We start from the raw sequence: 13822 nt of genomic DNA on the forward strand, positions 1-13822 counted from the left end.
TTTAAAGATGACGAAAAATAAACACGACACAAAACACTTTAACAAAACGAACAAAAACAACAAACGACCGTGACAGAATTACCCACCATCGGACCAAGCAGCGGAAAACAAGGCAACAGGACCTACCCATAAAGGATTTCTGGACATGGGAGGAGATACTGGATGGTAAGGGGCCGTGGGATCAACCTGGAGAATATCGCCTCCCTCGTGAAGAGCTGGAGGCAGCGAAAGCCGAGAGGAGGCGATATGAGGAGGCAGCACGGAGACAAGGCTGGAAGCCCGTGAGTACAACCCAAAAATTTCTTGGGGGGGGCCTTAAAGGGAGTGTGGCGAAGTCAGGTAGGAAACCTGCGCCTACTCCCTGTACTTACCGTGGAGAGCGAGAGTACGGGCAGACACCGTGTTACGCAGTAGAGCGCACGGTGTCTCCTGTACGCGTGCATAGCCCGGTTCGGTACATTGCAGCTCCACGTATCGGCCGGGCTAGACTGAGCGTTGAGCCATATGTCATGAAGCCGGCCCAACGCATCTGGTCACCAGTGCGTCTCCTCGGACCGGCGTACATGGCACCAGCCTTACGCATGGTGTCCCCGGTTCGCCTACATAGGCCGGTGCGGGTTATTCCACCTCCCCGCACTGTTCAGGCGACGGGGAGCATAGAACCAGGTAAGGTTGGGCAGGCTCGGCGTTCAAGGGAGCCAGTACGCCTGCACGGTCCGGTATTTCCGGCGCCACCTCCCCGCCCCAATCCAGTACCACCAGTGCCTCCTCCACGCACTAGCTATATGGTGCGTGTCTCCAGCCCTTTACCACCAGTGTCTAAACCACGCACCAAGCCTCCTGTGAGTCCCCAGAGTCCTGTGCGTCCTGTTGCTGCTCCCCGCACTAGCCCTGAGATGCGTGTCCCCAGCCCGGTGCCACCAGTCCCGGCACCACGCACCAGGCCTACAGTGCGCCTCAGCCGGCAGGAGTCTGCCGTCTGCACTACAATGACTGAACTGCCCGTCTGCCAAGCGCCATCTGAGCCATCCGTCTCCCCAGCGCCATCTGAGCCATCCGTCTCCCCAGCGCCATCTGAGCCATCCGTCTGCAATGAGCCTGCAAAGCCGCCCGTCTGCCATGAGCCTGCAAAGCCGCCCGTCTGCCATGAGCCCACTGAGCCGTCCGCCAGACAGGAGCCGCTAGAGCCGCCAGCCAGACAGGAGCCGCTAGAGCCGTCCGTCAGACAGGATCTGCCAGAGCCGCCAACCAGACAGGATCTGCCAGAGCCGCCAACCAGACAGGATCTGCCAGAGCCGCCAACCAGACAGGAGCAGCCAGATCAGTCAGCCAGCCATGAGCAGCCAGATCCGTCAGCTAGCCATGAGCAGCCAGATCCGTCAGCTAGCCATGAGCAGCCAGATCCGTCAGCTAGCCATGAGCAGCCAGATCCGTCAGTTAGCCATGAGCAGCCAGATCCGTCAGCTAGCCATGAGCAGCCAGATCCGTCAGCTAGCCATGAGCAGCCAGATCCGTCAGCTAGCCATGAGCAGCCAGATCCGTCAGCCAGCCATGAGCAGCCAGATCCGTCAGCCAGCCATGAGCAGCCAGATCCGTCAGCCAGCCATGAGCAGCCAGATCCGTCAGCCAGCCATGAGCAGCCAGATCCGTCAGCCAGCCATGAGCAGCCAGATCCGTCAGCCAGCCATGAGCAGCCAGATCCGTCAGCCAGCCATGAGCAGCCAGATCCGTCAGCCAGCCATGAGCAGCCAGATCAGTTAGCCCGCCATGAGCAGCCAGATCCGTTAGCCAGCCATGAGCAGCCAGATCTGTCAGCCAGCCATGGGCCGTCCCTCAGTCCGGAGCTGCAGTCCCTCAGTCAGGAGCTGCAGTCCCTCAGTCCGGAGCTGCCATTACTCAGTCCGGAGCTGCCCCTTACCCTGGTGCTGCCCCTTACCCTGGTGCTGCCCCTTACCCTGGTACTGCCCCTGACCCTGGTACTGCCCCTGACCCTGGTACTGCCCCTGACCCTGGTACTGCCTCTTACCCTGGTACTGCCCCTTAGTTCGGAACTGCCCCTGAATGCAATGGGGTTAATGTGGAGGGGGGTCGTTTGGAGAAAGCCTAGGAGGTGGTTAGGTACTGTGGTGACGAGGGGACTACGACCAGAGCCGGAGCCGCCACCGTGGAGGGGAGCCCACCCAGACCCTCCCCTAGACTGTGTATGGTGCGCCCGGAGTTCGCGCCTCAAGGGGGGGGTTATGTCACGCCCTGGCCTTATTATTCTTTGTTTTCTTTATTATTTTAGTTAGGTCAGGGTGTGACATGGGTAATGTTTATGTTTTGTTGGTTTTTGATGTTTATTTGGTAAAGGGGTTATGGGGTGTAAAATATGGTTTTGTGTTTAGTGTAGATGTCTAGCGTTGTCTATGTTGGTGAGTGATCTAGAAGAGTCTATGGTTACCTGAATGAGTTCCCAATTAGAGACAGCTGATGTCGGTTGTCTCTGATTGGGAGCCTTATTTAGGGTAGCCATAGGCTCTCATTAATTGTGGGTAATTGTCTATGTCAGAACGTTTGTAGCCTGTCTGTCTATGCACAACGTTTGTAGCTTCACGGTCGTTTTGTTATTTTGTTTGTTTGTAATAGTGTTTTTTCGTTCCATGTTCATCTTCGTTCGTTTCATTAAAAGAGAAGATGTATTCTTATCCAGCTGCGCCTTGGTCCTCATTCTCTCCAGTACACGATCGTGACAGAGAAAGGGGGAATACGTGAGGGAGAGAGAGAGGCAGAGAAAGCGACAGCGTAGTGTGATGTCAGTGTGGTTAAGTCTCTGCAGTCAGCCAACAATGGGATCATGCAGCAGCTGTATTGTTTACTAGGAACAGGAATCAGTCTCAGAAGCCCTATTTATTTACTCCACCAATGCCTGTGTGTTGTGTTGTCTGTGTGTTGTCTACCCAGTGCAACCCTGGGCAATATAGGCTGCTCACTCATATTCACCAGGGATGGGCTATGCTTAACTTAATGGCAAGTCATCAATCTTTCAGTCCGTCTGGTGCACAAAATAAATTATTAGGGTGAAGTCGAAGACTTCTGCTGTGGGACAGATATTTGTTCTGACCATCAACTCTGTCTGTTTATACGCCTATGTGTTGAGCCTGTTGAATAGACACCCTAATCAGGTAGTAGACCTTAGACATATTGAAATGATGAAAGCAGAGACAAACCACAGGTATATACAGTATGTTACAGTAACCCTTTGCTGATCACTCTAACGTCACCTCCTCTCTGTGTTGTGTTCAGGAAAGACCAGCACCTGCTGTCCAGTGTGAACTGCTGGTACCTGGTACTGAACCAGACCAGGAGGGAAAGCAGGGACCACGCCACCCTCAACGACATCTACACCAACAATGTCATCGTCCGCCTCGCTCAGATCAGCGAGGACGTCATCCGCCTCTTCAAGAAGGTCTGTCTGTCTGTCATCCTTCTGTCCGTCTGCCTGTCTCTCTCTGTTTACTCCTCTCCTTATCACCTGTGCTCATGTGTTCAGAGTTGAAGATATAAATGAGCACTATCTTTTATCGTTTGTTTGCTGACCAGTAATGGGCATGATATCTGTCACGATCGTCAAAGGGAGAGAGAGAGGACCAAGGCGCAGCGCGTGAAAAATACATCTTCTCTTTATTATAAGAAGGAAAACGAAACAAAACAACAAACAGACGAACGTGAAGCTAAGCAAGAACTAAGTGCACACATGCAACATAGAACATCGACATAGACAATTCCCCACAAAACAGCTAAAGCCTATGATACCTACACTGAACACTAAACCATCTACTCTACTAAACCCCCTAAAACATACAACACCCTAGACAATACAAAAACACACAAACTTCCCCATGTCACACCCTGACCTAACTAAAATAATAATGAAAACAAAGATAACTAAGGCCAGGGTGTGACAATATCGATTGTCCTTTCTCTAAGATCCTATTCATATACAAATAACACCAGACCTCATTGCCCTTTTGCTTAAGGTTACGACCACATTCAAACCAGTTTTCACCTGAGCCTTTGAAATGAGTCTGAAAGGAACCAATTTTCCTCTATTCTTTCCACATTCCATCTTTAGTATACAGATTGATGGTTGAGACTGTGAGCAGTGATGTTTTTTGAGAAGCTACATTATCAGCTGTCCCGTATTCCAGCACATTGCATTTGCATACCTCTGTCGGGCAGAAATAAGTTCCATGTGGCCTGTGGAGTAGTAGTGCACTAGTAGGGTTAAGATAGAGCAGGGTTGGGTACCCCCTGGCCCCCTAACCACCCATGGGCCCCTGCTGGTGTGAGCAGCGTCTGGCCCTGTGTCAGCACATAGCAGAGATGACTGTGGTCTAACCCAAACACCAGACCCCTGTTTACACCTGGCAGGGTTTCCTAGAGGTGAGACCCAACCCGCGCTGCCAGCCTCCATTCACACACTACTGTGTGTGTGTGTGTGTGTGTCAGCAGGAATGTGAATGGGGGAAACAAGCTACACATGCTTTAGGGAGCACCAGTCAGGGCTGAAAACAGAACAACACAGCCTCCTGTTAGTCAGTAAAGTTCCCTCAAGTAGCTTTTCCTCTGGCTGGTAATATGAATGGAGCTACACGTCCTTGCTGGCAGGCCTCGCGGTGACAATGGATAACATGTCAAAAAAATATGCTGCCTAGCTTTGTAGCTGTCAAGTAAATGAATGGAGGAGAGAGCTGAATAGGCTACAAGTCGATCAAGCAGCCCCGATGATGAAAGACCCGGTGTTGCCCAAGATTTCTGATATCCAGATAGTCATAAATGAATACTCCATAAATAGGGCAATGAGTTTTTCCTGACCATGTCGTCTAACCTTTGACCTGACCATGGAAAAACTCTGGGCCTTTTCTAGACCGGATCTGTTCTGGGAAAAATAAACAGGTCTTTGTTGTAGTATTTCTCTCCTCAGTTAGGTGTTCTCTGTTGGAGGTTTAGTAGCCTCTGAGTCTGGTTGATTTTGTCAACCAATCAAATCTGCTCTACAGTCAGAGGTTCCATGTCTAGAAAGTGAAGTGAGACATTTCTAATCAATGCAAAATGGAATAAAAATGACGGAATTAAAAGTTCGCTAAATGAGAAGGAGTGGGCTACAACGAACAACCAACACGAAAGCTGTTGTTCTGAATCATGGTGTTATATGTTCACAAGGATGGGGAGCGCAGCATATTATAGCCTTAATTAGCTAGTAGCTAGCTGGCTAACTTAGCTAGCTATCTGGCTAGCTAGCTGGCTAGCTTAGCTATCTTCTCTACATCGATTTGATGCAGTCAAGACAGGCACTGTCATGCGATGATAAGAAAACCAGCATCTAACGTTATACATTTTTCTGACTAGCGCAAACCATCGTGGCTACTTTTTAGTCTCGCTCTCCTTCTCACAAACATATATACACCGCCCCCTCCTCCGCCTGCTGCTGTAGAAGCAACAGAACAGTCTGCAAAAAAAAACATTATTTTGACTATATGGATATCTCAAAACAGTGGCAAACCGCTGCTAAATTGTTGCCACCGCTGCAAAAAATATGATGTAATTGAAAAAATATATATATTTCTGCTGACATACTTTTATAGTCGTTGACTCAATGATTGAAAGTCTATGGGAACATCTAGCATGTCCCCCCCCCCCCCCCCCCGCTGTACTTGTCACCACTGCTGAAAAAAATGCTAGGGGAAACACTGTGATTGTCTAGGTCGGTGCTTCCCAACCAGGGGTACTAGGACCCTTGGGGATACTTGGCCTATCCACAGGGGGTTATTGAGAAGACTTATGAGACCATAGACCTACTGGTAAAATGGGGGTACTTCAGGGGTACTCCGACAGAGCAAAATTCAGTTGGTGGTACAGTAACAGAAAATAGTTGGGAACCACTGGTCTAGGTTGCCTGTCTGGTATGGTAATGTCTGGTTTCTTACGTCCGTGGGAACAGTATCAAGGTCTCACAATCTGTTTAACAAAGATGTAATTGACTCTTTTACAGGTAATTAGGTACAATATTCAGGTAGTTATTGGTGTTTAAAGTACCCATGCCAAACCATGGCTCAGTCGAGAACTGCAAGATCTCAGTGGGGTGCACAGTTCAAAATTCGGTCAAGAAAAATAGAACAAACAATTCAATCCGGCTGTGTTAATTTTTTTCTCTATTTTTAGAGAGAATAGAGAGAATTTCATGAATGTATTATTTTTGTCTCGACAGCCAGAGCAGTTTTAGGCCAGCGCTATCTGACTTGACACATCCATATTCTTACTTGTCCACTCTCTGCTCTGCTCCCTCAGTGCCTCTGCAGTACATTCTCTCTCTGCAGTATGTCTGACATCAGAGCCACCCATGCATACAAATGCCATTCACCAGGTGCCAGGAGGCTTTCACATATTTCTCACAAAAAGAACTTCCCACTTATCATGTTCAGGCCAAGGCACTTTCATATCTGATTTAACATGACATATTTCCTGTCCTCCTTGGGAGTTTTGATGATGAAGGTAAAATAAAATAACAATTTGCCTCTCTCTCTCTCACTCTCTCTGGCTCGCTATCTTTGCTCAGTATAGTTTAAAGGGCGGACCACAGAGGGACGCACAAACATTGTCCAATCAAAGAAAGCTCAGAAAATTCTACCTCAGCTGGCGCCTCCTCCTTTTGCTATGAGCCCCTCCCTACATGATTGATTGCTCATTTCAATTGTGACTCATCAGCCTGCGTATGTTAGGGCTTGGTTTTGATGGTTATAACTTCAACCTGGTTGGCATAACCCATACAAAAATAGATGATGTGTGGTCAATTATGAAAAGGGTGTGTGTCTGCCTTCAGGCAAGCTTACTTGCATCTACCTGTCTCTCTCTCTCTCTCTCTGTTCGTGTGTGCATATGTGTGTGTGCGTGCGTGTGTGCGTGTGTGTGTGTGTGTGCTCGCATGTTTAGAGATTAGCCCTGGTGCTTGGCTCTGCGCTGTAGAGTCAGAGTGTAGCAGTGCTGCTGGCTCTATCGATCCCACAGTTTTACCCTCCATATGATTTATGTACAGGGAGGGCCACCATAGCAGGCAGAACCATAAATCCTAGCAGACATGGAGGCATAGGGACCATATATCAGATTTAGTATACCTATAGAGCTAGGGCCTGGAACAGTATGGAGTCTTAGACAGCGGAGGCTATGGGTACACTGTGGGAGTGTGAAACATCCTTTATGTGTGTGTGGGTAGTATTAAAGATACTGTTAACAATGAGTTAGAGTTTGAGATTAAATACTCAAGGTATGTGCTCTAGAAAAAAACTTTCCTGAGAAGGTTAGTCAGAGTCGTACTTCTGTGAAGTAATTAAAGGTGTTATATCCTTTGTGCCTACTTGATTTTCTGTGAAAACACAGTAATGTGTGATGTGGGTAGATTCACATGCCCCTGTAGCCTCAATCTAAGAACAGTTTGTTTTCTGTGGCATGTACCGCCATGCTAGCAATTACTTTCTCTCACTGAGCTCCCACAATACCAGGTGTGTTCCCCACACTCGTCATCACTAGATAGGTTGTGTGGGATGGGTGTAAGTGCTGCAGTATATTTGTCCTCTATAAAACACATTACTTATAGTCCTCCTCCATCTTGAAGGCTGATAGGAAAACTGAATGTCACTGACAAGTCAAGATTCCATCAGTTACAGCTTCTTTCTCAAGGCTCCTTTTGAAAAACAACACTGTACATGACATGACAAAATGACAATCTGGATATTAGTTGACAACAGGAAAAAGATGAAACGGCGGATTGTGTCTTTTCTCAGCTTGAGTCATTACTGATGTTATCTACTTAATAATTTAAATCAAATTGTATTAGTCACATACGCCGAGTACAACAGGTGTAGACCTTACAGTGAAATGCTTACTTACGAGGCCATAACCAACAATGCAGTTGAAAAAAATATGGATAAGAATAAGAAATAAAAGTAACAAGTAATTAAAGCGCTGCAGTTAAATAACAATAGCGAGACTATATACAGGGGGGTACCGGTACAGAGTCAATGTGTGGGGGCACCGGTTAGTTGAGGTAATATGTACATGTAGGTAGAGTTATTAAAGTGACTATGCATAGATGATAACAACAAAGAGTAGCAGCGGTTTAAAAGAGGGGGAGGGGGGGGGGGGCAATGCAAATAGTCTGGGTAGCCATTTGATTAGATGTTCAGGAGTCTTATGGCTTGGGGGTAGAAGCTGTTTAGAAACCTCTTTGATCCAGAATTGGCGCTCCGGTCCTGCTTGCCGTGCAGTAGCAGAGAGAACAGTCTACGACTAGGGTGGCTGGAGTCTTTGCCAATTTTTAGGGCCTTCCTCTGACACCTCTTGGTATAGAGGTCCTGGATGGCAGGAAGCTTGGCCCCAGTGATGTACTGAGCCGTTCGCACTACCTCTGTAGTGCCTTGCGGTCGGAGGCCGAGCAGTTGCCAAACCAGGCAGTGATGCAACCAGTCAGGATGCTCTCGATGGTGCACCTTTTGAAGAACCTTTTGAGAATCTAAGGACCCATGCCAAATATTTTCAGTCTCCTGAATGGGAATAGGTTTGCTTGGACCATGTTAGTTTGTTGGTGATGTGGAAGCTCTCAACCTTCTCCACTGCAGCCCCGTCGATGAGAATGGGGACGTGCTCTGTCCTCTTTTTCCTGTAGTCCACAATCATCTCCTTTGTCCTGGTCACATTGAGGGATAGGTTGTTGTCCTGGCACCACACGGCCAAGTCTCTGACCTCCTCCCTATAGGCTCTCGTCGTTGTCGGTGATCACGCCTACCACTGTTGTGTCATCGGCAAACTTAATGATGGTGTTGGAGTCGTTCCTGGCCGTGCAGTCATGAGTGAACAGGGAGTACAGGAGGGGACTGAGCACGCACCCAAGGGACTTCTGTGTTGAGGATCAGCATAGTGCACGTGTTATTACCTACCCTTACCACCTTGGGGCGGCCCGTCAGTCCAGGATCCAGTTGCAGAGGGAGGTGTTTAGTCCAAGGGCCCTTAGCTTATTGATGAGCTTTGAGGGCACTGTGGTGTTGAACGCTGAGCTGTAGTCAATGAATAGCATTCTCACATAGGTGTTATTTTTGTCCAGGTGGGAAAGGGCAGTGTGGGGTGCAATAGAGATTGCATCTTCTGTGGATCTGTTGGGGCAGTATGCAAATTGAGAATGGGTCTAGGGTTTCTGGCATAATGGTGTTGATGTGAGCCATGACCAGCCTTTCAAAGCACTTCATGGCTACAGACGTGAGTGCTACGGATCAGTAGTCATTTAGGCAGGTTACCTTAGTGTTCTTGGGCACAGGCACTATGGTGGTCTGCTTAAAACATGTTGGTATTCTCAGACAGGGAGAGGTTGAAAATGTCAGTGAAGACACTTGCCCGTTGGTCTGCGCATGCTCGGAGTACACATCCTGGTAATTCGTCTGGCCTTGCTTTCTTGTGAGTGTTGACCTGTTTAAAGGTCTTACTCACATCGGCTGCGGAACAGTTGGTGCTCTCATGCATGTTTCAGTGTTATTTGCCTCGAAGCGAGCATAGAAGTAGTTTAGTTCATCTGGTAGGCTCGTGTCACTGGGCAGCTCTCAGCTGTGCTTCCCTTTGTAGTCTGTAATGGTTTGCAAGCCCTGACACATCCGACGAGCGTTGGAGCCGGTGTAGTACGATTCGATCTTATTCCAGTATTGATGCTTTGCCTGTTTGATGGTTCGTCAGATAACATAGCGGCATTTTTTATAAGATTCCGGGTTAGAGTCCCGCTCCTTGAAAGCGTCAGCTCTAGCCTTTAGCTCAGTGTCGGATGTTGCCTGTAATCCATGGCTTCTGGTTGGGGTATGTACGTACGGTCACTGTAGGGACGACGTCATCGATGCACTTATTGATGAAGCCAATGAGTGATGTGGTGTACTCCTCAATGCCATCGGCGGAATCCCGGAAAATATTCCAGTCTGTGCTAGCAAAACAGTCCTGTAGCTTAGCATCTGCTTTATCTGACAAGTTTTTTATTGATCTCGTCACTGGTGCTTCCTGCTTTAATTTTTGCTTGTAAGCAGGAATCAGGAGGATAGAATTATGGTCAGATTTGCCAAATGGAGGGCGAGAGAGAGCTTTGTATGCGTCTCTGTGTGTGGAGTATATATAGGTGGTCCAGAGTTATTTTCCCTCTGGTTGCACATTTAACGTGCTGATAGAAATTTGGTGAAACGGATTTAAGTTTCCCTGCATTAACGTCCCCGGCTTCTAGGAGCGCCGCCTCTCGGTGAGCGTTTTCTTGTTTGCTTATGGCGGAATTCAGCTCATTCAATGCTGTCTTACTGCCAGCCTCAGTCTGTGGTGGTATGTAAACAGCTACGAAAAATACAGATGAATACTCTCTAGGTAGATGGTGTGGTCTACAGCTTATCATGAGATGCTCTACCTCAGACGAACAATAGCTCGAGACTTCCTTAGATATCGTGTACCAGCTGTTATTTGCAAAAATACATAGTCCGCCACCCCTTGTCTTACCAGACCCCTCTGTTCTATCCTGCTGGTACAGCGTATCACCAGCCAGCTGTATGTTGATAGTGTCGTCGTTCAACCACGACTCCGTGAAGCACAAGATATTACAGTTTTGAATGCCCCGTTGGTAGTTTAATCTTCCGCGTAGGTCATCGATTTATTCTCCAAAGATTGCACGTTTGCTAGCAGAATGGAAGGAAGTGGGGGTTTATTTGATCGCGTATGAATTCTCAGAAGGCAGCCCGCCCTCTGGCCCCTTTTTCTCTCCCTCTTCACGCAATTCACGGGGATCTGGGCCTGTTCCAGTATATAATTCGTGTCAGACTTGTTAAAGGAAAAAAAAAGATTCTGCCAGTCCGTGGTGAGTAAGAGACGGTAGTGGAAACATTATGTACAAAATAAGTTTAAAAAATTGTTACAAACAACGCAAATAAACAAACAAAAAAACACAATCGGTTGAGGACACGTAGAAGGTCAGCCTTCCTCTCTGGCGCCATTTTACAAAGACATCCATTAACTGCATGATTGTGTTTCACCACATCATATAGGCTAGTAATGTGGTAAACACTATAAATGCTGATGTTGATGGTTCAGCCGTTTTGAGAGGGTGTTGTCCCAATGCATTCGGTGCAGATCAGAGGTGGCAGGTTAGAAGGAGAGGGATGTGACATTTACCCACCAAGCACCACAACTAAACAGCAGCTTTAACAGTCAGCAGCGCATCATCTGTAGCTAAACATAGCCCACGTGTAATAATCACAGGAAACGGCAGCGCGGGGTGGAATATGAAACCACACATACTCCAGCCCTCTTCAGACATAGAGGGAGAGAGGCCAGATGGGAAGTCCATTCACTAGTCTAGGGGTTGATTGTGTTCCACTGGCTGGTCTGGCAGGCAGTCTCTCTTTTAGAGTAATGTATGTTTCTGTCCATCCATCACATGTACAGTTCCTTTGGAAAGTATTCTGACCCCTTGACCTTTTCCACATTTTGTTACATTACAGCCTTATTCTAAAATGTATTAAATGTTTTTTTCTACACACAATACCCCATAATGACAAATCCAAAACATGTTTTTATACATTTTTGCTAATTTATTAAAAACTAAAAACTGAAATATTGCATTTAACATAAGCATTCAGACACTTTACTCAGTACTATGTTGAAGCACCTTTGGCAGTGATTACAGCCTCGAGTCTTCTTGGGTATGATGCTACAAACTTGGCATACCTGCATTTGGGGAGTTTCTCCCATTCTTCTCTACAGATCCTCTCAAGCTTTGCCAGGTTGGATGGTGAGCGTTGCTGCACAGCTATTGATCAGGATCAAGTCCGGGCTCTGACTGGGACACTCAAGGACATTGAGAGGCTTGTCCCGAAGCCACTCCTGCTTTGTCTTGGCTGTGTGCTTAGGGTTGTTGTCCTGTTGGAAGGTGAACCTTCGCCCTAGTCGGAGGTTCTGAGCGCTCTGGAGCAGTTTTTTTAATCAAGGATCTCTCTGTACTTTGCTCCATTCATCTTTGCCTCGATCCTGACTAGTCTTCCAGTCCCTGCCGCTGAAAAACATCCCCAGAGCATTCTGCCACCACCATGCTTCACTGTAGGGATGATGCCAGGTTTCCTCCAAACGTGACGCTTGGCATTCAGGCCAAAGAGTTCAATATTGGTTTCATCAGACCAGAGACTCTTGTTTATCATGGTCTGAGAGTCTTTAGGTGCCTTCTGGCAAACACACAAAGTGGGCTGTCATGTGCTTTTTACTGAGGAGTGGTTTTCGTCTGGCCACCTTAAGGGCCCTGATTGGTGGAGTGCTGCAGAGATGGTTATCCTTCTGGAAGGTTCTCCCATCTCCACAGAGGAACTCTAGAGCTCTATCAGAGTGACCATCGGGTTCTTTGTCACCTCCTTGACCAAGGCCCTTCTCCCCCAATTGCTCAGTTTAGCCGGGCCGGCCAGCTCTAGGAAGAGACATGGCGGTTCCAAACTAATCCATTTAAGAATGACGGAGACCACTGTGTTCTTGGGGACCTTCAATGCTGCAGGAATATTTTGGGTACCCTTCCCCAGATCTGTGCCTGTCTCGGAGCTTTACGGACAATTCCTTCGACCTCTTGGACTTTGCTCTGACATGCACTTTCAACTGTGGGACCTGTGTGACCTGTGTGTCTTTCCAAATCATGTCCAATCAATTGAATTTACCACAAGTGAACTCCAAACAAGTTGTAGAAACATCTCAAGGATGATCAATGGAAACAGGATGCACCTGAGCTCCATTTCGAGTCTCATAGCAAAGGGTCTAAATACGTATGTAAATAAGGTATTTCCATTTTTTTTTATAAATATAAATTATGCAAAAAAATGTAAAACCTGTTTTTGCTTCGTCATTATGGGGTATTGTGTGTAGATTGCTGAGTTTTAAAAAAACATTTTTTTAATCAATTTTAGAATAAGGCTGTCATGTAACAACATTTGGAAAAAGTCAAGGGGTCTGAAAACTTTCAGAAGGCTCTGTATGTTTATGCTGTTGGTCACTGTACCGTATGTGCACTTTCTTAAACTGCTGTTAAGATTTAAACCAATCCAGACAGTATCTCATCACCACCAACACACTGAAAAACATTGCCTGTCAGTTTGTTGTTACAGGATATTCATCACTATTTTGCCTATTTGTTGATGCACTGTATCCACCTGGATTGATTGATGTGCATCGGCCCTAACTGCTTTCCAACCCATTGTTTTTCAGAGCAAGGACATTGGGATTCAGATGCACGAGGAGCTGGTAAAAGTGACAAACGAACTCTACACTGTGAGTACAACAAAACCCATCTTCTTTTCCCCTGTCAGAATCGATTCCTTCTCTCCTCTTGTTGCACCCCTTCATCCAGACACAGCCACTATCAAGGCCTATACTGAGAGCAATGTGATGAGGCTAGCGCTCCTCTCTCTCCCTCTCCCTCTCCCTCTCCCTCTCCCTCTCCCTCTCCCTCTCCCTCTCTCTCTCTCTCTCTCTCTCTCTCTCTCTCTCTCTCTCTCTCTCTCTCTCTCTCTCTCTCTCTCTCTCTCTCTCTCTCTCTCTCTCTCTCTCTCTCTCTCTCTCTCTCTCTCTCTCTCTCTCTCTCTCTCTCTCTGTCTCTCTCCAAACTGCAGTGTTGATCTCAGATGTACAGGATGATGGGGAGGAGGAGGTGGGTGATTGTTATGATGATGGAATGAAATGTTGCATTTCTCTCCAAGTGGGCCAGTTGCAGGCTGCAGCTCAAATCACTTCCACATTGCGATAT

The 13822-nt window shown here is 47.3% G+C and overlaps 1 protein-coding gene across 2 annotated transcripts in view; it reads left to right on the forward strand.

The window, feature by feature from the left end:
* LOC129847208 (SLIT-ROBO Rho GTPase-activating protein 3-like) overlaps positions 1-13822 on the forward strand; it is a 118194-nt gene that overhangs the window by 56078 nt on the left and 48294 nt on the right. For both annotated transcript variants that reach the window (XM_055915031.1, XM_055915040.1), the window contains exons 3-4: positions 3286-3448; positions 13285-13347. In XM_055915031.1, coding sequence (XP_055771006.1) covers positions 3286-3448; positions 13285-13347 — 226 coding nt within the window. The remainder of the gene's footprint in view (positions 1-3285; positions 3449-13284; positions 13348-13822) is intronic.

The sequence above is a fragment of the Salvelinus fontinalis genome, chromosome 3, assembly GCF_029448725.1.
Source record: "Salvelinus fontinalis isolate EN_2023a chromosome 3, ASM2944872v1, whole genome shotgun sequence".
In the NCBI taxonomy this organism is placed as follows: domain Eukaryota; kingdom Metazoa; phylum Chordata; class Actinopteri; order Salmoniformes; family Salmonidae; genus Salvelinus; species Salvelinus fontinalis.